The sequence below is a fragment of the Hypomesus transpacificus genome, chromosome 22 (genome assembly GCF_021917145.1).
Source record: "Hypomesus transpacificus isolate Combined female chromosome 22, fHypTra1, whole genome shotgun sequence".
NCBI classification, from domain to species: domain Eukaryota; kingdom Metazoa; phylum Chordata; class Actinopteri; order Osmeriformes; family Osmeridae; genus Hypomesus; species Hypomesus transpacificus.
In genome coordinates this window covers 1768318-1792101 of record NC_061081.1, presented here as the reverse complement: position 1 = coordinate 1792101, position 23784 = coordinate 1768318, and the positions used below count along the sequence as shown (strand labels likewise).

Genomic DNA, 23784 nt, shown 5'->3' with positions numbered 1-23784 from the left:
GGATCTGGTTAGCAGCTCTCAGATAAACAACTTCAGCCAACCTCCACGTGTAGTGCTGCCATGAATAGAGCCGGACACAGCACCTCTCCTCCACACTCATGTCGCTGCTCTCTTAAATCTAGACACCGAGACAGTGTGTGTGTGGGGGGGGGGGGGGGGGGGGGAGACAGAGGACAAACAGATGAAAGGAGAGAGGAAGAGAGAAGTGGAAAGACAGAAAGGAGAGAAAAGGAGAGAGAGAGAGAGAGAGAGAGAGAGAGAGAGAGAGAGAGAGAGAGAGAGAGAGAGAGAGAGAGAGAGAGAGAGAGAGAGAGATGTCTATTTTCTTACGTTTTCTATTTCATAGAGACACAAAGGTTATTTTGAAGGTACGAACACGACTTGCTATTTTTACTCCTGAAAATAACATACTTCTGGTGTGTCCTTCCGCCAGTCTTTTCTCTCTTTCAGAACACTTGCTTAGTCTCTTCTTCTCTCTCCCTCACAGCGTCATGTGCATGTAGCATGTACACATCAATAGATGTATTATTCTCAAAAGCTTCATAGAGTTAGAGTTTATCCACATCACACACAGATCATACAGACATGCACACACACACACACACACAGACATGTACACACACACACAGACATGCACACCCACACACACACACACACACAGAGATCACACAGCTGAAAAAAGAAGCCCAACCCTGGCCTACATCACACATAGCTAACCCCAAAAACTATAACTCAATTCATGACCTGGGTGAGTCTTTGGTGTGTGACATGATTTAGAGACATTCTGACCCCCGGGGGGTTACTGGTGGTTTACTGGGGAAGGGGGGGAAGGGGGGGGGGGGGTCTGAGAACTGAGTGTGATTCAGCGACCCTCCTGCTCGCTCCCAAGGGTCTGAGTCTCCTCTGCTCTTTCAGAGGAGTTCTTGTTGTTGTGGAGAGCTTGCGGTGGTCTAAGAGGATCGGTTACATTCATCTCTTTACTCATCATCAACTTGTTTCTCTTCCTGTCTGTCTCTCAGCTGGCGAGGAGTCTCAATGTGTGTGCACTCACATGCACTCACACAGACAGGTCCTCGGGTGTATTAGCTGAATGATACGTGCCTGGGTTCAGACAGATCAATCTGGTTTGGAGCTGAGTCACAGACCCAGAGGAGGTCCCCAGACTTCACCACCACCAAATGATTGGAGGCTGGAGACTCGAGGGTGGAGGCTGGGGGCTATTAGCCGCAGGCTGTGAGTTAGGGGTTAGGTGTGGCAGGGGAAGGCAGAGATGGAAAGGTTTTCAACCCATCCTGGTGGGGGTGGGCTTTATGAGAGGGCACCCTCGATATGGGGGAGACATTAGCAAGCCTCATGAAACCCTAACCTCACACATCCCCTGTGTCGCCTGTGAACCAGGCCCCTAGCTGGCCACTAATGCCCCTGGCAGATGGTGGTAGTGTGTGTGTGTGTGTGTGGGTGTGTGTGAGTATTGATTTTGGTGTGGCAACCGCACACAGGGGTGTGCACAGTCACTGCACACAGCTGTAAACTGTTAAAACACACCAGGTTGGAGTGTCTACCGTGTGTTAACCATTCTATTTAGTGCAACCTGGAACCCTCCTTCATGATCGACAAGAAGATGGGAGGGATTGTTTCCTGGGTCCTCCTGAGGTCTGTCTCCAGAGGGCCCCTCGGCCTGGCAGGGGGATCTGAATGTGCTCAGCTGTTGTCAGTTGCTTTCGTAACCGTCAAAGAACCTGTCGGAACACGCTTGGGAAAGGCATGGACGCAGAGACGAGGGGAAACTTCGTCATGGGATTGTGTGCGTTAGTGTGCTTGTGTGTGCATGTGTGCCTATGGGTGTGAGAGGGAGAGGGAGAGAGAGAGAGAGAGAGAGAGAGAGAGAGAGAGAGGAGAGAGAGAGAGAGAGAGAGAGAGAGAGAGAGAGAGAGAGAGAGAGAGAGATGTTCAAGGTATAGCCCTGCCCAGCGTTATCTCTGCATTCCTAACTACACCTACCCCTTTATTTAAACACGACAACACCATGGCAACCCAGCTGGAAAAAGCCCCTGAAACTGACGCCCACATCCCTTAACTTCCTGAACGAGTGCCCCCCCACACACACACACACATACATAAACACACCCACACACTGCACATTGACACATACACACACACAAAAATACACATACAAAGTTTTAATTCCTGTTTGAGGTGTTTGGCTCTCTGAGGCATTTAGTTACATGGGTGGGTGGGGGGGGAGGGGAGAAGGGGGGTGGGGGGGTTACCTTTGAAAGAACAGGAAGCAGAGGACACAGTCCCACCCAGCTTAGTCTGAAGTTGGCAGGCTCAGCTCCTGGTCCTGATGTAACACACACCATTCCAGAGCCTAGTGAGGAGAACTGTCACCACGGTGCCCTCACACCAGGACCCATGAAGGAGAACCCTCAACGGACCTTTGATTCCTGACTATTTAATGTTTACTCGTAAAAGTGGTCGATGGTGTGGAGAAAATTTGAACCTGACCAGAGAAACTAAGAGATGTTCAATGTCTGTTTTCCATTATGTTGGTCTGTACGCAGTCTTACAGTAACTAGGTGAGAGTATCCTTGTACGTTTGATGTGGCTGGTTACAGGACAGCTTTTACGATGGCTGGAGTATTATGGGGTGCACAGGGACAGTGATGCAGACAGAACCCAGAACATGGGAGGTGATGGGGAATGTAAGGCTGGGAGGCCGGGGATGGGAGGCTTGGAGGCTGGGGCTGGGAGGCTGGGGAGGGAGGACCTGTTTAGTCCATTAGCCCAAGCAAACACAGAAAGCAGCTGAGCTCTGAACTCTAAACCCTGAACTGCACCTTTTTGAGGTGAGGCAGAAACAGAGAGATAGGGAGGAAGGAGTACATGAGTTCCAGTTAAGTATGGGTCTGGGGGGTGAAGGGAAGAGGTGTGTGTGGGGGGGGGGGGCGCAAAAGGCACTGGGGAGTTGGGGTGAGAGAAGGAAGAAAGTGGTGAACAAAAGTTGGTGTTGGGGGGTGGGGTGTCACCAATCCGATTTCCTGCATGACACAACATTCCTGGTGCTTCCTGCACACTGGTAAACTAAGCAGAGCAAAGTACAGGACCACAGCCCAGGATTCCATGCATCCCAGAGCAGAACAGCACAACTACAGGATACGATACAACTTCAGAGAATGAGTGGGGCAAGGGACTCAAAGTGCTGACTCTTTATTTGGACTCAACAAGCCTGTCCCTGGAGACCCTCCAGACAGTCAGGCTGGAGGGCGGAGCACACAGCAGTGAGGGGCTGGCACACCTTGCAGAAAGCCAAACTGACCTCATTCACTTTTTTAGTTGAACCAAGTTGGAGACAGCCTTTTCTCCTATGCATTAAATCTCTCCCTTTCTCTCGCTTGCTCTCTCTCCTTACCTCCCCTCTGACTTTAATTCAACATGAATTTCGTTTAATGATTCATATGATAAGAGGATGCTTGGCAGAGCTTTAAGGACTGACACACTTGTTGGAAAAGGTTACTGGTGCTGTGCTGTCGAAACCACACTTGGTTCTTGTCAGGTACAGCAGGACCAGTGAAACTCACTCAAGCTACAGCATATGTTCTTTACATGTGTCCACACACCAAGAGCGCCACATGTACTTGAACCAAGGGGGATCTAAACATGGATGTTGTAGACTGAGCTCTCTGTAGCTTTCAGGATCCTGAAACACATCCTCGAGAGGTACAGTGTTCCCTCTCCCTGGCAGGCTTCCATGTGTATCTATCACACACACACACACAGACACACACACACACACAGTCACACACACACAGACACACATATACATAACACTGCATCAGTTTCAACAGTCACAGCCAGGAATGAGGCAGACACACGCGCACACAGCAGGCAGATAAGGACAAGAACACCCTACTCCCTAATTATTCATATGAGGGGATTACGTAATGATATGTGAATCAGTGCTGGTCCACTGGTTTTACACACTTGGATTAATTCTTATCCCAGAATGAAAGGCATGTTTCACTAAATGTTGAGGAAGTCAACAATTGATATTTTTGCTTGTTAATAGTCAATCTTCATACACTTCATCTGTGCCGGATGGACACAGACGGAGATGTCAAAGACGTCCTGAGTGTGTTCTCAATGGCTCCGATTTGTGTTGGGTCCCTCGTGGAACCTTTCGCCATGGAAACTTTCCAACCCACGTCCACTGTAGAAAAGGACGTGTCAGCGCAGACAAAATGTCTCCCAGAGGTCCACCCAGCACAGCCTCTGTACCCTGCCCCTGGTAGCCTAATCCCCCTTAAGAGTCTGGGCAGCAGCTCCTGTAACAGACACCGTACTTCCTCTGCCATGCTTGTCTCAGCTCAGGTGTACATGGCCGTGAATGCTGAGCTCGTGGAAACCGGACATCTGTGTCCAATCGATGGAAACACTTGCCTGTCGTTCTCTCAGGAAGCGAGCTGAGACTGATCGGAGGGCGGGGGGGGGGGGGGGGGTGAGGAACGGGATTGCCAGAGTTATGATCGTAGAGGTCACAGATCAGGTCATGGACGGTCAGAAGAAGCTCTGGGAGTAGGAGAAGGATCCTGAAATCTGATCCCAGCTCCATATGACAAGAGTGAAGATTTGACTGTGTGTGTGTGTGTGTGAGAGTGTGTGTGTGTAAGAGTGTGAAGCCCAAATCCCTGAGGAGGAAGGTGTTTGTGTGTTGACAGAACCAGCGCATCAGGTTTGTCCTCCCGCGCTGAGTCTTAACAGAGGTTTAGGCTTGTTTCAGAGACTGACACGCTTCACAACTTTTCAAATGAAGACAATGGTCTCAGTGCTTTCTCCCTATACATTTGAGGTTTGAGGTACGACTGACATCCTAGATGTAACCAAACGGGACCAAGTCCCCTGAACTTACATCCAATTGTCATTCTAATTTGCAACCATCAACCTCAAGTATTTATAAACACTGCAGGCTGTGTCATTCTTTGTTTCTGCAGTTTACTCCCATCAGCCACAAGTTATTATGAGGTGTGAGGTGATTAACATGATCCTCTCCATGACTATCTCCAACTGAGAAGAATGGGGTTTCAGATCGACAGAGGAGAATCAAAGACGTGGCCTAGGCCTACGTAGTTCGTATACCTAAGGGGTTCTTATGCCATCGTCTTAAGATGTTTAGCTGACGCAATGGTTGACCTTTCACTGCTGCAGAACCGACAGTACCCTCTGGTTCCTCTCTCTCGGTTATTATGTGAGTCAGAGGGGGCAGGGGGTGCCTGCCACAGCTCCGCTCCCCCTTTGCAGTGCCTTCATCTCGGTACAACGGATGGAGCTGCAGGGGGGATCTCTACTCATCCAAGCAATGCACGGCTGCCTGTAGGAGAGCCAGCCAACGCTCTGTAATCGCATACAGACCGCAAGCAAGTCGGAGATGTCTGCCCTGGGCTGCCTGGGGAGCGTGTTCAATTAGTTTGGGATTATCCCATGTCTGCATCGACGTTACTCGAATTTTAACAGAAACGTTGTTGTAAGAAATCCAGTTGGTGGATGAATCATTTGAGGCAATAACACTAGCCAGCAATAAATCGTCTCAAAACTGTTCTGTTTTCATGCAGCATTTGCGGACGATAAACTGAGCTCAATAAACCTGTGTAATTCCTATGGTCAATGCTTTTCCCCCCTGAAAACACCTGTCTGAGAACGGGATTTGGAAGAAAAGTAAATTGAAAGGCACTTTCAGGCCCCCACACCAGGCATGTTACTTGCCAAACAAGTCATCCAGTAGTTTATTAGTTTACGGAGCTCCGCCCACAGCAGCGGGAGCTCGGAGCTCCATTCGTTCGCTGCTCAACCAGTTCACCTCGGACACTGCAGGATCAAAGTCGGTTGGTGGGGCTGCGCATACCTCCGTTCTCCGGGGCATTCCCCAGCAACCTGTCGGATGTGGGATAAATAAACATTCTACACCTTTGGAAAACCAAACAAGCGGCTTCGATTGAGTTTATCTGGGCAGCATTTGCTGTTGCCAGGCAATTGGTGAAGCAGCCTGACCAGGTAAGAATGAATCAATAGCCTACCGTCCACTGCAAAAAAACTGCCGTGCTCTCGTGCCCTTCTGATCTTTACCAGGGTAATTGTAATTACGTTGTTGGGTATCAACATCTAAGAGTTTTTTGAATTCGATAGACATTTAATTCTTGGCATATTTTCCTACTGCTGTAATTACTTTATCAGTGTAATGTATTAGCTTTTCAGAACACAATCCTCCTTCGTGATTTATAATCGATAACGTCGATCACTTAATTTCGCCAGAAAATACTACATGACTGACTGCCCTCCGCCCCAGTGGGCGAGAGGGTCCCAGAAAAACGTCAACACATCTCAATGTTCCACCAACAGCGCACGTGCTCGGAACACCACCACATCCAGGCTCACAAGCAATCGGGTTCGATAGCCTACAGAGCTTTGCGGTGGTGAGAGCTACTTCAATTGACAGAAAATGTGAAGATAGGAAGGGAGGGGTGAGCAAAGATATCTTGGGGCGACTGAATTCATGAGAGAGGTGTGGATTTTAGGAAACGCTCCCGGACTCAACGTTTAGACAAGCGGCGGTGCCGATTCCGTTTGGGATGCATTCACCGTTTAGAACCAAGTGTAATGTCGCTCGGACCATTGCCCAATGAAGAAAACATAGCCTACTCATGAAGCGTATGTGTTTGTAATAGACTGATGTTGCATAGTCCTGGAATAGGCTGCTTAACCATTTAACAGAACAAAAAAACGAACGAAAATGTGTTTGAGCAGTGTGTCAGAATCACTTTAATCCGTTGAAAGAGAATTAAGAGAAAACTACCTGTCATCTATAAGCCCCTTGGATAAAAGACACATGTTCATGTGTGATTGTGGTAGTGGCCTAACCCAGTACTATCCCTGAAACTAAGTTGTTTCAGCTGTTCTTGAGTGTAGGCTACCTAGCCTGGCGCTCTTTATCACCAGTCCAGTCTCTGTAGTTGACAGATGGCAGACTCACGATTCTAATATAGCGGAGCCAACTGCACTCATAATGCAGAGGCAGACCCAGCCTGGCCGGAGGATACAGTGTCCCTGCCCAAAGGCCCACGGGATAGGTCCTCTGTCAGGTTAAGATCCCATGCTTGTCAGGAACAGCTAGACAGAGTGGCAGCAGTCCACTGGAACCATGTCATCTAGACAAAGATGGGTTTGTGGTTTGTGCCTGTTAAGCGCAATGTGAGCTGGGTCATATTTGTGCTATGACTGCTGATCACTTCATTTCCTTTCTTCTCCACCCTCCTTTCCTACCCCCCCTCTTTTGCTCAGAAGCCTCGACAGATTCATGAGAGATTTGCAGGGCTGGTGGAGTATTTGTCCAAGGCAGGACTTGAGTCTGTGTCATGACCGTAGGTGCGGAACTGTGTAGGTGCTCGAAGCCTTTACGCAAGAAGGTGAGAAATATCAGACCTTGTGCTATGGTGTATGCTGTGTTAACCAGGAGAATGTATCTACCCAGATACAAGGAAGTTGAGTCTGCCTCGGGTCTATTCACCCAAAATACATTTAACGAGGGTAGCAAGGGTTAGAGGCGATTGTTGCACTGTGTCAGTAAAGTTGTTTTTGGTTCATGTGTTCAGTGAGTCGAAGAAAGTGAACGGGACGTGGATATGTCGAGCGAAACTCCCGCATGTCTCGTCTTGCTGTTGTTATGGGAGGTGATGACACTGTGGTGAGGAAGTGGAACAGAAACGGCCTATCTGTCTCTGTCTGTCTGTCTTTTTGTTGTTTGTCAGTCATTTCCCCATGTCTGTCCACCTCTTAACAGTCATTCAAGCTACAGGGCAGGAAAACACAGGCTGACAATAACGAGGTCTGCTGTTAATGTTAGTGAAGACGGACGTGTTTGTTATGGTTCCTTCCAGCCAGCGCTGAATCAGAAGACCCACAGAATGTGGGCTGTTATCTTCCCTAATAATGCTGCTTCCTGGGTGCTTACAGGAAGTAGGTGGTCGTGCCTGCTCCCCAGGACACAACGGAGGGCTCAATGTTCAAGAGAAAGCTTATCAGACTGGCTGTTACACCAGTATTCCATGTGTAATTCCTTTGAATGAGTGTTTGTTTGTGTGTGTGTGCATTATGCAAGGGTGGTTGGGAGGTATTTAGAGCTGTGTGAGAAAACAGGACACACGATGATGAGAGAACACAAACGATCCTCCTAACTGTGTTAGTTTTGTCACTCTGGCCCAGTGTTAAACAGGAGGACTCCCACCGGGAGATGATGTGTGTGTAGGGGAGGGGGCATGTTTTGGTGTGAGATTCACCCTGGTGAGACTTGCGCCTTTTGCAGCATTCCATTCATTCCATCCTCCGGAGAGCCTTCTAGAACGTCGGGGAGGCCGCATACTAGAACGCCCTTTATGTTCCTCGGGGGTCACGGGGCCCAAGCAGCGACTTCAAACCCCTAATTTAGGACGAGCCTGGGAACTGAGATCTCTGAGCTGGCCAGCGCTTCTTAAGTTACAGACAACACTGTTTCCTTAGTTAGAGACTGCCTTACAGCCTCAGGACTGTCATTGTTTCAACTTTTGACTGGAGATACACTCATATGCACACAGACATAAACAAACACACAGAAACAGGCAAATACACATGAAGACAAACAAATTTTTGCAAGCCCTTTCTTTCTCCAAATCAAGTCAGGCTTTCAGTAGCTATCCACTGGAATTTACTCCTGTTGACTCCCAGAATCATGATAGGTTGTCCTCTTCTCCATGAGAAATGGGGTCAGCCAACTCTAACTCTTACTTTTCTCTCTCCACAGGCTGTCTGCCCGCCTTGACACTACCAACCATCCAAACAGCCAATCATGTTGGACCTCCCCGTCAGCTGCAGAGCCCACCTCCCCCCTCAGTAACCAATCCCAAAGCAAGATGTCAGCGTGCGGCGAGTTTGCAGAACACGTGTGGAAGCCCGGCTCGTGTAAGAACTGCTTCCACCCGCGCAGCGCCCACCCCGCCACTGGGGGCAGCATAGCGCCAGCCTGCCTTAGGGTCAGCCAGGCAGGAGAGGAGGAGGATGGAGTGAGCGTGCCCTCGCCCTACAGCAAGCCCACTATTGCCGTCCGACCCACCATGATGCTAAACACAGACGCCAATGAAACGCTGGCTGACCTGGGCGTGAGCTTGGGACAGGTAGGACAGAAGCTTTGTCACTTGTTCATTTCAAACACTCATTCACATATAATCATGAGTCACGTTCACATCATCCATTCACTCACTCCATTCATTCACTCCTCAATTAATCTCTCCCTCCCTTTTTTGGTGTTTCCCCACCAACCAGGACCACCAGAAGAGTCCAGTGGATCGTCTGGGCCTGAAGAAGATGCTAGACCTGGCCCCTCTTTACATAGACAGTAATGGCTGCTCCAAAACCGTGAAGGATGGTCCACTCCAGAACCCCATGTCCCCCCCCAGAAAGACTGGTTACACCAGCCGATTTTCCCCCGGACCGCTGTCCCCCTCTTCCCTGTTCTCCCCCCTGTCCCCGCCCCCCCTTCCGAAAGACTCCTTGGTGATCAGTAGCGTCTTTGTCACCCACGGTGACGGGCGAGGCCCCCAGGGGCTCAGGGAGAATGAGGGAGGAGGAGGAGGAGGAGGAGGGGAGGCCCACAGGTCGCAGGTGACCAGGAGCATCAAGAGCCCTTTCCCCGCCTCCAACGGTATGCTGACGCAGGGGTCCCCCGGCTCGCCGGACCCCCCCCAAGCCCAAGTGGGGATGCCCCTGTCCATCAGCATCATTACCACCCCCGCCCTGGCCAGCACCATCCACTCTGGGAACGCCTCGTCCCAGCCCCCTAGCACTTCTCCCCCTCCGCCTTCCGCCTCGAGCTCCACCACTGTCACCCTGGACTCCATCGCCCAGACTCCTCAGCCCCCTGGCCGCTCCTCTTCCTCCTTCCTGTCTGACCCAGCCAGCCTATCAGACTGCAGCTCCTACCGCAGCAGCACAGACTCCCTGCCTGGGCCCGAGGGCTTTGAACCTCCAGGGCCAGACAGTCCAGGAAGCCCCTCGGCCTCCAGCCCCGGATCGGAGCCTGGCGGCGGGCAGCCTGCAGACTCAGAGCCCATCTACGCTGAGAGCACCAAGAGGAAAAGGAGGCTCCAGAGGGGGATGGCCAGGCAGGAAGGGAGGCCCCAGCAGCAACTTAAGGAGGAGGTGGAAATAGCAGGGGTGGAGAGCCAGAGGGCCAAGATCACTGTAATGGCCGCCCACACAGAGGAGAACAACCGGACGTTCTACCTGAGCAGCCCAGATTCTGCTGTTAGCACCCAGTGGCCACACTTCAGCCCCACAGCCCTCAAGGACCCCAGCAGCCCGGCCTTCAGGTGGCCCAGCTCAGGCTCCACCTCCCTGGGTATTGAGAACACCCTAGTCCCAGGCTCTAGCCCGGCCTACCTCCAGCCAAAGCCCCAGTCTAGCCCCCCAATCCCCCCTAAGAGGAACACCCGCTCGCCCAAACTGGGCACCTCCAGCCTGTCCCCGGTGCCCCTCCCAGATCTCCCCGCCCTCACCCTCCTCTCCCCCAAAAGAGAGGAGACCCAGGGGAAGCCCCCCACGGAGCCTCCCCTCGCGGCCCCCGAGCGCAGACACAAGTTCCACGGCTCCGCCTGGAGCTGGGAGGGGCGCATCGAGGAGGAGGAGGAGGGAGAAGTGGAGAGGGAGAGCCTCAGGGAGAAGAGAGCCGACCAGGGAACGGCGCTGCTCAACGGGGGGGCCGGGGGGGCTGGCTGGAGGGAGGCCAGGGCTTGGAGAGTGTCGGCGGGGGCCCAGAGCGCCAGCAACCCCCCCCCTGCGCCTGGCACGGCCCAGGACAACAATGGTACCAGTCAGGAGAGTGAGGGCGAGGGCATCACCACAGAGGAGGTGGGCAAACATAGCGCCGCCATGCTGGCCAAGACAGCATCTCTGCCCTCCGGAGCCCTGGAGCCCAGCCCTCCACCGCCCCCACCCAAGAAACACCACAGGTAAGAACCTGGGGGGGGACTGTGTGTTCTCTGTTGTGGAGTGACTGAATAACTGAGGGAAATGTTGAATGAGTGATGAGGATGAGTGAGTGATGGGTGAAGCCGCAAAGTAGATCCTGGATTCTGTGTCATTGATTGGATTAGGGTAAAGAAGAAACGCAACATGTAGGAGCTGGGTTAAAGGATATTTGTGAATTCATGAAACGAAAGAACAAATAAGGGAGTGGACGATCATTCTGAAGCAGTGAAGTAGATCTCAGTCCGTCTGTCTTTGTCAGGGTCACTCATCAAGGCTCACAGGCTTAGATTAAGAGGCTGTCTCATACGTGGTTCGGTTCATATCGTGCTTATGAATTCCCCGTGTGTTTGTTTGAACAAACATTTCTAACGAGCCCAGTGTTTAGGCTAGCCCTCGGAGAGGCTGTGTGTTTTATTGCAGAGATAATGTATGTCTTTCTCCATATCTTTGGGCTCTTACTAACGCAATACTGTCTGCTGTGGATGAATGATCTTCCCAAGCGCTACGTTGCGTTTGACTGTTTGAAAGAAACTGCTGTATTTCCTCTGTGATTTAGGACAACGCCTAATATTTGGTGCTTGCTTGCTTCCCATCTCATTTGTGGATTAACTGCATCACGCAGCACTGAAGTTAATTGCCAGGCATTGTCCCTTTGAGCTTTCCCTAAGTAGTCATATTTCTTTTTATTCCCCATTTATTCTAAATGTGTTCTGCTGTTTCACGGGTGCGAGTGTGTCTACTGGGGCTGTGCTTGGGCCCACATTATTAATATTATGGGCTGGATGGTCTCCCAAGGGTACCACCTGATCAGCTGACTAGGCCTGTTTTGTGTAGCAGACAGTAGATCCACGTGCCTTTCTGTGGTTATATGTGTGTGTGTGTGTGTGTGTGTGCCACAGTGTTTCATCGCTGCTCCCTTGTTAAGGCAGTCATGCTGTGCATTCAGCCCCAGTATCAGCCTCCATCCTCTCTTCTAGAACCCTGGTCATCATTCACAGTGTTCTGGAATGTTCCCTGAATGTCCTCCTTGTTCCATCGGCGCGAGTGTGACTTCTCATTCTCCTTCAGACACAGAAAACAGGCTGGAATAATGTTCTGGTCCCTTGTCACGTTGTGGATTTGTTTTTTGGCCTGACACACAAAGGGGTTGGTTCTGGGAGAAGAGAGGCCTTGTCCTATTGAGGGCATCACAACAACAGGGGGACAGACAAGCCTTTCGCTAAGACGCTGCTCGGATCGTACAGAGATCACTCATGTTTAAACATGGGTAAATATACCCGCAGCGAGTTGCCTGGTCATGAGGTTAACCTATATAGCACACTGACGCTGAAGCACTCTGACACCAGCCTGTACTATTCTGACCCTCCAGGCAGGATGGATTATTAATACTGGGCGCTTTCTGAGTCATACGCTGAAAGCAGAAGGATGGAGGAAGAGACGGAGAGAGCGAGACAGAGTGGAGTGAGAGAGGGATGGGATGGGGTAGGAGAAGGAGAGGGCCATGGAGAGGGAGAGAGAGAGAGAGAGAGCAAGTCAAGGATCTCTAAAAGACAACCTATACTACGTCTGGTGTGTTTAGTTTCAGAGTAGCAAACTGAACTGTGAGTTCCACGGGTCACTGAATGGCAAACAGCGGAAAGTTCTAGAAGGACTACTGTTCTACTCGAGGGAATTCGGAGGCCAGATCAGACCACCGTCCAGAGAGCTTTATTTTGGTCGTAACACTAGCACAGCGACACATCTCCAGTCCATTATGACATTGCGAGCTCACCGCGCTGATAAAAATACACTCCTCTGAACGTGTTGGAACACACCAAGGCCTGGCGCAGCAACGGTCACAGCAACACACACTTGGAAAATAAGGGCACCTCTCCTGACGGAAAACAAACATTTGTTTAATACAAATGGCTCCTAGTGATTCCAGAAATAGATTGGCCTTTGGATCCTTACCTGTTCTAGGCATACACATACCGCTCGCTGGATGTCTGACCTGTGACCCCAAAGGAGGATTGAGCATTGTCTCCTCCATTCAGAGAGTCTGAGGGGAGTGGTAAGGAGAAGACCGGATCCTCCTCCCACAGCACACACCCTGCCAGACTCACCAGAGCACTTAACCCTCAGCAGCCATCTCTGAGAGAGAAGGGGCTAGCTAAATACGAGGGAGGACAAGCAGTGATGGCATGTTTCAGTTCTATTGCTAAACAGTGCCCCCCCCTCTTCCATGGTGAAGCAGCATTTTAAAGAGCTGAATCATTGAACAACCAGATGGTTCAAAATCCTGCACTTCAAAAAGCATCAATCAATCTGTATTAGTGCTTTGACCTCCAGGTGTCCAACCTTTCCACAGTTTTGCATTGCAAGTGAGAGTCAGTGACCCCATGCTACTCCTGGCCAAGTGTTATGGCCTCAGTAAAAGACTTGTGTGTATTATGGGATGTGTCGTCATAGCAGGTCGCCTATGGGGTGAGCAGATTGTTGCCGTCGGCAACGCCCAAAATGTCCCCAGCCATGAGGCTGCCACTCCACAGCAAAGATCTTCTACCACACACACACACACACACACACATACACACCTAAGACCAGCCTGATCCCTTCCCCATGACAGATAATAGAAAAGATAGTGTCTTGTTGCTGGGTCGGAGATAGCAGTCGGGAGTTCTGAACTAAACTGCTGGGGGGGTGTGCATCTCCGTCTGCGTGTGTGTGCGTGTGTTTGATGATGCTATGAGATAGCTGGCAGGCATACGGGTGTTCTAATTTACCGGATTTAACGGTTGCGGACACAGCTTCTACTGTGGAGAGAGCCTTTAAATACCAGGGTGAGTTCAGTGTCAGGGGTCTTGAGTTACTGTGCCGGGCCGGAGAGCAGCTATCTGGACTGGGTCAGAACCATGAAGGGGCCGTCTCTACATGAACATGCGCAGCTCCAGTTACAGGTACTGTTGGACATTTACCGGAACATTCCTTCAACCAACCGTGGCTCACCACAGCCAGAGTTGGGTTCTCACGTAAATGTGGGCTTCTTTGTCCTGGTTGGCGAGTACATGTTGTTGTTTTACGACACAGCAAAGGTTGTTATTGATACAGCTTGTTGTGTTTGTTGCGTGTTGTGTAAACGGCGTGTTTGTGGTCGTGTTCTGTGTGTACAGTTTGAAATGGATCAGCCACGGTTCTGGATGTGGGTTTGGACTTCAACCCCGATTGCCTTGCAGAATGTCTGTGTTAACACGGTGAGCTAACGTCCAGGTGTTGCCTCAGACACTTGAGTCAGACCTCAGCTTCAGGTGGAGCAGAGAGGAGTGGGTGGGGCACTGAAGGAGGCAGGTAAGGCAAACAGATAAGGCAGAGGGCTGGATGGTGCAGAGAAGGGCGTAGTCTCCCTCTCACCCGCTCCCGGCACCAGGGCTGGCGCAGCAGGGCAGTCTACCCAGATCGGCCCTCTCCTCTCGGGTTACATGAACCTCTTCAAGCCCTCTGGGTGGTTCTGCCCCGGGGCAGGTTGGAAGATGGGCCCTGGTCCAGTGGAACTTACACTAGGCTAACTAAACCAACGATCCCAGCAGAGAATGTGGCCCATACAGACCTGCACTGTTACTGTAGCTCTCTGTGTTCTGTCGGTGTAGATGTTTGCAGCTGCAGTAACCTAACTCTGCTGTGTAGCACACGTGTGCAGGGCACCAATGAAGCTGCAGACCAGCAGAAGGAGGAGGAGGGATGAGGGAGAGGGGGAAGGAGGGAATCATGTTGGTAGAGGGAGAGGGAACGAAAGAGATGATGGGGCGAGAGACGCAAAACATCGGGTGGACTAACAGACGGGGAGGGAAGAGGAAGACCTAGACTGAAATAGAAGAAGGGGAAGAATGGGATGCAACGGGGGGAGGAGAGAAAGAGAAGGAAGGCAGAGCGAAGTAGAGTGAGCTCAAAAGCGAGGCAGACGGAGAGAGAGAGAGAGAGAGAGGCAGACTGAGAGAGAAGGAGGCAGAGAGAGGGTGGGGAGGGGGGCAGACAGAGAGGGGAAGGGAGGGAGGGAGGGAGAAAGAGAGGGAGAGGGGGTCAGAGAGACAAACGGGGCTATAGTTGTGTGTTGATATCCCTTGGCAGCAGAGTGATGGTTTATGACTTTTATTGATGGCCGTAGTCATGTGACCCTGTCAAACACAAAGGGCTGTGTTGTTCCCCAGAGCAGGATACACACCTGCATGTTCACACCATCGGTATGACAACTCACACTCATGTCACTAATCTGTGCTATGTTTTCACCTATGACCTCACAAAGTAGACTCCCCTGGATCAAAGGCCTCTTGTTCCACTGATCATTATCTTATCAAAGATTGGGTCTTGCCTGTCTGTCTGTCTGTCTATTTGTGGAACCTGTCAAGGTGGATGGTTGCCAGAGGAAGAAGTGCCTGATGACATCATAACCCTGCTCGACATTGATCAGATAATGTAGCTGGCGGTCATTTTCTATGAATGGCCTAAATGAGTAGTTGCATTTAGGATTCTTCTATCTTACATGAAATGAGCAGAGCAGAAATCCAGCTCTTATGTCTATGATGAGCACTATCTTTCTAGAGAGTCCCAATGGTTCTCATATTCAGTCCATATATCGTACACTGATCCTGCTGTGAATTGATTGCTTCAGACTGGCCAAGGTCACTCACTCTAGAATGAGGATAAATTATGTTCTCTGTAATCCATTCAGCCTCCCTGACTGGGCCTCCACATCCAGCAACCTGTCACTCACATTTAAATAAATAGTATATAAATAATGTATAACGTCAATAGTTCAGTGCCTTATATTGTTTTCAGCGGTCCTATATCCTGGTTTGGTTCAGGACGACTGCTTGCTCTGTGCCTGCTCTGTCCCTGCTCTGTCCCTGCTCTGTCCCTGCTCTGTGCCTGCTCTGTCCCTGCTCTGTCAGCAGTCCTGTAGGAAGAACGACAGATTCTTCCTCTCTCTCTCTCTCTCTCTCTCCCCCTCTCTCTCTCTCTCCCTCTCTCTCTCTCTCTCTCTCCCCCCCTCTCACTCTCTCTCTCTCCCCCCTCTCACTCTCTCTCCCCCTCTCTCCCCCCCCCCTCTCTCTCTTCCACCCTCTCTCTCTCCCCCCCTCTCACTCTCTCTCTCTCTCCCCCCTCTCACTCTCTCTCTCTCTCTCCCCCCTCTCCCTCTCTCTCTCTCCCAGTTGATTTTTGATTGAAAGCCTAATTGAAGCTGAATGCCCCTGGATGGACAGAGCAGTCACTGTCAGATGAAGGGATGCATGAAAAGAGGAAGGGATAGAGGGATGAGGGTCCCATTACCCGATATAATGAGTGGTCTGAATGGCCGTCACTCAGCCTAATTGGGCCTCTTGATTAGACTGGCTCCTCAGAGCTAAACTCCAGCGAGGTACTGCTTTGTTCTGTCTCAGCGCTGAGCTGCTACTGTAGACATTCCTTTTATAGTCACATTGACACAGAGGAATGTCTCTGGGCATCAGTGTGGTTGGTGATGGTGGTCAAATCAAATCAAAATGTATTTGTATAGCCCTTTTTACAAGCAATGTCACAGAGGGCTTCACATACGCCATGGAACTGCCCCTCATCCAACCTAAACCCTCAAGGAAGACAAGTAAAAACCTCCCAGAAAAACTCACGAGAGGAGAAAAAATTTAAGAAACCTTGGTGGTGGTGGGGTCCTGGCAGACTTATGAACACTATTACTATCGTCCAGACACCAGCACACCTCACAGCTACAGGTTTATGAGATGAACCCACGACCCGTGTGTGTGTGTGTGTGTGTGTGTGCGTGTGCGTGTGTGTGAGCAGCGTGTGTGGAGGAAGTGAATCCACTCTGTAACAGTTGGAAGTGTCGTGAGATGCGGCTTACTTCACACAGTGTCTGCCGGTGACTGAGGGGAAGTGAGACATGGCTCCAGTCATAGAAACAAAGAGGACACGCACGGGGCCAGAACAGACCCACAGACACAGAGGCCGACAGGCTGCACATGCTCTCTGTTCCCTGACCTTCTAGAAGCAGAGCCGTTGCAGCGAGCCTCGCGAAACGTCGGGCTCGTCCGCAGGCAGGTCGTAAAAAGTTGCGATGGTTGTCGCGTTTGGATTGAAATGACGGTGCCAGTCATTTGTTTATAGCGTTCATTAAGGGCGGTTCTTGAGCTAAATGTGAGCAGGAAGAGTAGCAGGGAGGCAGACAGACACACTGTCTGGAAGGCGGACCGTAAATACCACACTAATCTATTGCGCCCTCCCTCCCTCCCTCCATCCCCACCTGTGCAGGGGGTGTGCTAAGCTGAGTCAGAGCAGTATGGATCTGGAGCGCTGCAGCCAGCTGGGTTCCGTGGAGAGTCTGACCAGCTCCTTCCGCGGCCTGGGCAGTGCCAGTTTGCCCTCTGCCTCCACCGACAGCCTGCAAGGAGACCCTGCCAGGCCGCCGTCTGAGACCGGTGAGCCTCCAGGACCACACACACACACACACGCTCTCATAAATATGCACACACAAACAGACAGACAGGCGCCACACACACACACACCCACTCTCTGGGGAGAGGACCCTCCCCAGTGTTATGGTAATGCACATAAAACATTTACATGACACCGGTCACATGATGTGTTCTTGTTCGAGCTTGACATCCAGGTGTCTGTTTGTTTCTCTCGTTTGTGGAAGTGACTGTTCATTAAGAGGAAGGCAGTTATCTTAGAACAATGGGAGGAGGAAGGTTGTGTTCACTGCTGAGAAGGGCTGGTTCAGGACGTGACTCAGCAGTGAGTCCGAGAGATAGAGAAGTCTCTGTTTGGACTGCTGAACTGAGTCCTCCAGTTATCCACAGTAGCAACTAAAACCTAGAACGAACGATGTCTCTAATTGTACTTCCTGTGAAGCTGTGTTTAAAGAAGTAATCATGGCCTGTGGTAGGTAGTTAAATGTGGGTTAGGGCTGCTTCCTGTCTCATGCATACTCTCTCCTCATCAGGCTACACAGGCACTAAGTGAGTCAAGTTAAAATGAATAATGTGTTTGAACTGAAATGACTAACTCGAAACACACACACTCACACACATAGATAAGGCCAAAGACACCCAGGAACACCCAGACATAGTTTTCAAGAGAAATTACTAACACATAGGCTTCTAGGTTAACAGATATCTGGTTATTGTAGTCACCAGGGCACAAAGTGAGAAAGCATGACTATATGAATCAATACTGTTGTCACGGGCTGGGCCTATTCTAGTTAAACAATAACTTCTACCAGCGCCAGGTAGTCCTCTCTATCTCTAGCTTCCGGTGTTTTCTGTACATTGCTCAGTGAGTGTGAACCTCTCCTATAAGCCTGCTGTGTTTATGGTCTGCTGTGTTGACACTCTGGTCTCCTGCTGCCCCACCAATGCTGCTGGTTTCACAACGACGCTGTGTGACGACGGGCAGTTCTTCGAACCTGGAGCTCCAATGCCGTGGATATGATTGGTGCCTGACTGCTACGCTTTGCTTCCGTTCATATGCCTGACCGTCTGTAGGCCTCTTTTGTGTTTCTGTGCAGGAGACAAGATGGTGGGTCAGGTCTTCACATCCTGTGTTAATAACGATGACGTCCTCTTCCACCCAGGTTCCCAGGATGCGACGCGGCTTTCGTGCGCCTCTCCGTTTCCCAGAAGCCCCATGGCCTCTCCGGGCTCCCCGCACCCCGACCCCTTCCCTAGCGGCAACAGCCACGGCAACCAGCTCCAGCCGCCGCCACTCCCGGAGAAGAAAACGGTCAGCCGCACCATATCTGCCCCTGACAACGCGGGGGGGAAGCCCCTGGTGCGCGCCTACCCCCGCCTGCCCTTCAGCGGCTCCGAGACCAACATCTGCCGCCCGGAAGGGCCCCTCTCCAGCCTGCCCTCCAGTCCTCTGGAGCCCCGCCCCCTCTACTCGTCGAGCGACTCCCTCGAACGCTGCCACGCCCCCCAGGCCCGCCCCGCCCGCTCCCGAACCCTGGACGAGTCCCTGAAGGGGCGCGGCCGCCTGGGCGTGCACGGCCGCGGCAGCATCACTTCCTCGTCGTCCCCGCAGCTCAGCGCGCCGCTCTCCGCCTCGGGCTCCGCCCTGCACCTGCACACGTTGCTCAGCAACATGGACAGCCGCGAGGGGGTGTACTCCAAGCTGGGCGGCCTGTACGCCGAGTCCCTGCGGCGCCTGGCGCTCAAGTGCGAGGAGCACTTCACCCGGAGCCAGAGGAACCCGCTGCGCTTCGACGAGAGCAACTGGTCGCTGTTCAAGCTCACCTGCAACAAGCCGTCCTGCGCGTCGGGAGACGCCGTGTACTACTCCGCCGCCTGCGCTTCGGACCCCAGCAACGCCTACGCCGTCAAGGTGAGCGAATGGAACGCGCCTCGGGCCGTGCCACACTGGGTTGTGTGACGTGGTGGAAAAGCTTTGGATTTATCTTCCCACGCATCCAGGGTTTCAATTTCGGCTGTTCCCTTTGGTTTAGTTGTCCTTGACTACCAAAACATCTGACACACTTCAACCGTTTGGAATGCAGTCCGTTCTGTATCAGTAAAACTCTTTTTAAAGATGCTGCCAAGACTGTGTGTTTACATTCATTACATACAAGGCCAGTCCAGTGTTGTCATGCATCAATTCAGACAGTTAGTTGTAAGGAGTTTGTGGTCAGCACACAGCGATGAGACACAACAAGAGACCTGGTATGTTTGTAGAACATGGCCTTGTGCCATCGTGGGAATGTTCTAGAACCATGACCGTGAGAAGGCCCTCTGGGTAATCTCCTCATCCAGGTCATGCTCCCCCTCCTCTGGGATTGGCTCCTGGAAGAGCCACTCACACACCCATCAATCAAGGTCATCCTCCCACCTTGTTAAGCTGTCGCTCGTTAAACAATATCAAGTTTAGAGTGTAGTCATCTGAACCCCCTAACAAGGTGGCTGGGGGGAGAGAGAAAGAGAGAGAGATAAAAGCCAGAAGAGAGATAAAGGAATAGAAAGAGAGAGGGGGGGGGGGGGTATGGGCAGCGATAGAGAGATCAGAGGACACATGCGAGGTGTGTGTGTGTGTTTGTTCGAAGAGGGCCTTAGGGGCTGGAGTGTTCAGACCTGGACCTGCATTCGCTCTGCCTGACCTTTGGCCCAAAGTCATTAACGTCATGTAAATCTACAACAGCCACTGTGTGTGTGTGTGTGTGTGTGTGTGTGTGTGTGTGTGTGTGTGTGTGTGTGTGTGTGTGTGTGTGTGTGTGTGTGTGTGTGTGCGCCTGTGCCTGCTTCAGGGCCTGTTTTCTTGCCTAATGTCTCAGGGTTCATTAATCTTTTCATGCCAGGCAGGATTTACACTCTGACACACCCCTCTAGTTAAGGCCTGCTCTCACACACGCTCTCACACACGCTCTCACACACGCACTGAGTGTAGAGCTGATCCCTGCTTGTAGTCAAACTACAGCTCTGCCAGTGTGCTCCTGATTAAAACAACCAACTGGAAGGGCTTTAATCCTGACACAGACTCTAGTAGAGAGTAGAGTGGTGCAGAACAGAGGGCAGAGTAGACGCCCCACTCCCCTTGTGGTTTATAAAGAAGAACTCTGTCAGGCTCACATTGCATTGTGGCCTCCAGTCTTTATATCGTCGTTCTTTTTCCTCATTGTAGTGAAAAGCTATTTAATACCCCTTCCCCCCCCCCTCTCTATCTCCCTTTGTCTGTTGTCTCTTCTTCCCCTTCCCCCCCCCCCCCCCTTTAGATCTGTAAGAGCCCGTCAGCGGAGGCACGGCAGGGTCACCTGTACAGTCTGTCCGTCCAGCAGAGCATGCCCCCCCACTTCAACCTCCAGCAGGACTGCGGTCACTTCATCGCCTGCGTCCCCCAGAGCATGCTGCCCCCCGAGGAGGCCGTCCAGCCCCCCGCAGCCACCAGCCCCGCCCAGGCCGCCGGCCCCGCCCCGGCGGAGCGGGAGCGCGTGGTGGTGATCACCCGCGAGGTGCCCCAGCAGAGCGCGGCCGACTTTGTGCGCGAGTGGGCGTCGTTCCACCGGGCCCAGCCCGAGGTGTACGAGCGCCGCGTCTGCTTCCTGCTGCTGCAGCTCTGCAGCGGCCTGGAGCACCTGAAGGAGCACGGGGTCACGCACCGCGACCTCTGCCTGGAGAACCTCCTCCTGGTCCCCCACCGACGGCACGCCTCCTCGCCGGCCGACGCCCACGACCAGCGGCTCCTCCCCCGCCTGCTCGTCAGCAACTTTGCCAAGGCCAAGAGGCGCACGGCCGAGGACGCGGCGGCGGCCAACGCCGACCCGCGCTTCAAGCGCGACCATGCCCGCCTGGCGCCGGAGATCGTGTCGGCCGCCCAGTACCGCAAGTTCGACGAGTTCCAAACGGGCATCCTGATCTACGAGCTGCTGCACCAGCCTAACCCTTTCGAGGTGAGCCCCACCCTGAGGGACCAGGACTACCGCTGCGACCAGCTGCCCCCCATCCCCCCCCTGTCCCTCTACTCCGCCGGCCTCCAGAGCCTGGCCCGCCTGCTGCTCCAACCCGACCCCATCAAACGCATCCACATCCTGGAGGCAAAGCGGGTGCTGCAGGGCCTCCTCTGGGGCCCCCGGAGGGACCTGCTGGAGCAGCAGTGGGACGGGGGCCCCGGGGGAGCCTCGGGGGCCGGCCCCCGCCACGAGGGCCTCCTCAATTGGCTGGACGTGAAGCGAGCCCTGCTGATGATGAAGTTTGCCGAGCGCTCGCTGGAGCCCGAGAGGAACGCCGAGCTGGAGGACTGGCTGTGCTGTCAGTACTTCTCCTCCGCTCACCCGCTGTCGCTCTGTCACACGGCCGAGCTTCTTTACGCGCTCAAGTAGAGGCCCCCCCCCCCCCCCCCCCTCTGCGCACGCCTCGGACACACAGCTGGGCGTGCGTGATCGGCCCTGGATTGGGGCCTTTGTTGGAGCGCTACAGATTGTCCCACACCTAAATGGAGGAACGGCGTGAACCAGCGCGCCTGTCCGTCTGTCTGCCGTCCAATCACGTGCATGGAAGCCCACGGTCCCTCCCCTGACACCTCTACCACGTCCGACGGGAGCCGACGACACGTGTGTGTGTGGGGAGGACAGTGGCCCTCTAGAGAGGCCGGCCCTGCCTGTCCTCACGCGAAGCCGTTCTCGACAGTGTCGCGTCCTTATTGACTTCCAGCTCTCTGCGCTGCGTTCAGAGCCGTATGAACCAGTAGCATCCTTCTGCCCGCTCTCTCAGCCCAGCTCTCGTTCACCTGATTGACTGTAGCAGACGTTGCAGCTTGCTTGTCTCCTCTGAATAGCGACACATCACAGGCCAAGTGACATACCTGGCTCTCTCTGTCCTCTGGATAGTGCATACATACCAACTGATGACGAAAATGGAGTCTATGACGGACAGTAGGAATGAACAACTGAGATCTTACTATCTCTAGTGTGTGCTTCTTGTTCGACTCTGTTGCTCTTTTGTTCAGTTTGATGGAGACTCACAGTGCCTTTTCTCCCTTGTGTCAGACTGGCATCATAGAATTGTAAATTGTATTGAACTATTCCGATTATTATATTTTGGCCATGTGAAACAGGACTTTCACGGAGCGCGTGTTTGTGTGTTGGAGGAGACGGGCTGAACTTTGTGCAGAGAGTATCTTAACAGATGAATGCTACTTAACAGCAGTGAATGACCAGTCCATGTATTTATATTATTCAATCTGTTTACCCCGTAGCTGTCACTGGAACGCCTTTGTTTAGGTTTACTGTATGTGTTGCTTGTTTTGTTGCTTGGAGCTGCCTTTGTTGTGTTGCCGGCTCAGTCACACCGGATTTGGATCCCTGGTTCCTCCTGTCCCAGCCCAGCAACACCGAACAGATACCGTCCAGCCAGCCCTCTACTGTCATGATGTCCAGAGAAACCAGAACATGCCGTCTAACGACTAATACTCGTATTAATCCAGTTGGTTTGTGGAAGCCTCACCTCAATAAACTGTAAATATGTTTTCACACGTGCTAACCATGTCCCAGTCTGTCTGTGTGTGGTCACGGAAAAGAGGATCCAATCACGTTGCTTATAGAACTAACGTGTTGTGACCGTATGTGGGGGAGTGTGGTGTCAGAGGCACTACTAGATGGTTCTGCAGGACTGAGCCATGTGGGTTTAAATCCCTCCTCCAGCCCTTCTCTGGTTCCCTTTCTCCCTCTTTACTTCCTTCCCCCTCTCTCAGAACCTCTCTAAATAAATCGAATAACAAGTACATGGGGTCTTTATTTGTTTTTGTAACATTGTGACCTGTCGCCATGAGTGAACTAGAAAGGACCGGAATGCAGGAGGACAGGAAGACAGAGCAACACAGAAAAACAGTACGGCCGAACCCTCAGTTTAACATTCCTGTACAACAGTAATCTCTCTGCTTACAAAACGACAGTGCCCAAGCTTGTTGTGTTGCTGAAATTGAAATTTAGGGTGAGCCAAGTACACCCCCCCCCCCCCCCCCCCCCCCCCCCGTGTCTTAGATCACCTCCCTCTCTCGTCTCCTAAGTGCCCCTGCTTCAGGATGGGAACTAGCTTCCCATCTGCTCAGGCATCAGACAGACATGCCTAAAAGCAAGCCTCTACCATACCGGCACTTACAATTCTGTCTATTCAAAAGCTTGTCTGAGATGCATCCCTGCACTCCCTCTGCCTTGTCCAGATACGCTCTCTGCTTCACCTCACTGAATCAAAAACACCACCGGCTCCTTTGTCATAGGTGGAATGT

General features: G+C 52.2%; 1 protein-coding gene across 2 annotated transcripts; it reads left to right on the top strand.

Annotated features, from left to right (window-relative positions):
• The first annotated feature begins 5853 nt into the window (after positions 1–5853).
• LOC124484053 (inactive tyrosine-protein kinase PRAG1) lies at positions 5854–23280 on the top strand. 2 transcript variants are annotated; one of them, XM_047044752.1, is made up of 7 exons: positions 5854–6048; positions 7333–7457; positions 8828–9197; positions 9346–11030; positions 17326–17492; positions 18650–19398; positions 20777–23280. In XM_047044752.1, the coding sequence occupies exons 3-7, from the start codon at positions 8937–8939 to the stop codon at positions 21878–21880; spliced, it is 3966 nt and encodes a 1321-aa protein (XP_046900708.1). In that variant the 5' UTR covers positions 5854–6048; positions 7333–7457; positions 8828–8936; the 3' UTR covers positions 21881–23280. The 2 variants fall into 2 exon arrangements, with proteins under 2 accessions (XP_046900708.1, XP_046900707.1); XM_047044751.1 differs by lacking the exon at positions 7333–7457.
• The last annotated feature ends 504 nt before the right edge of the window (positions 23281–23784 follow it).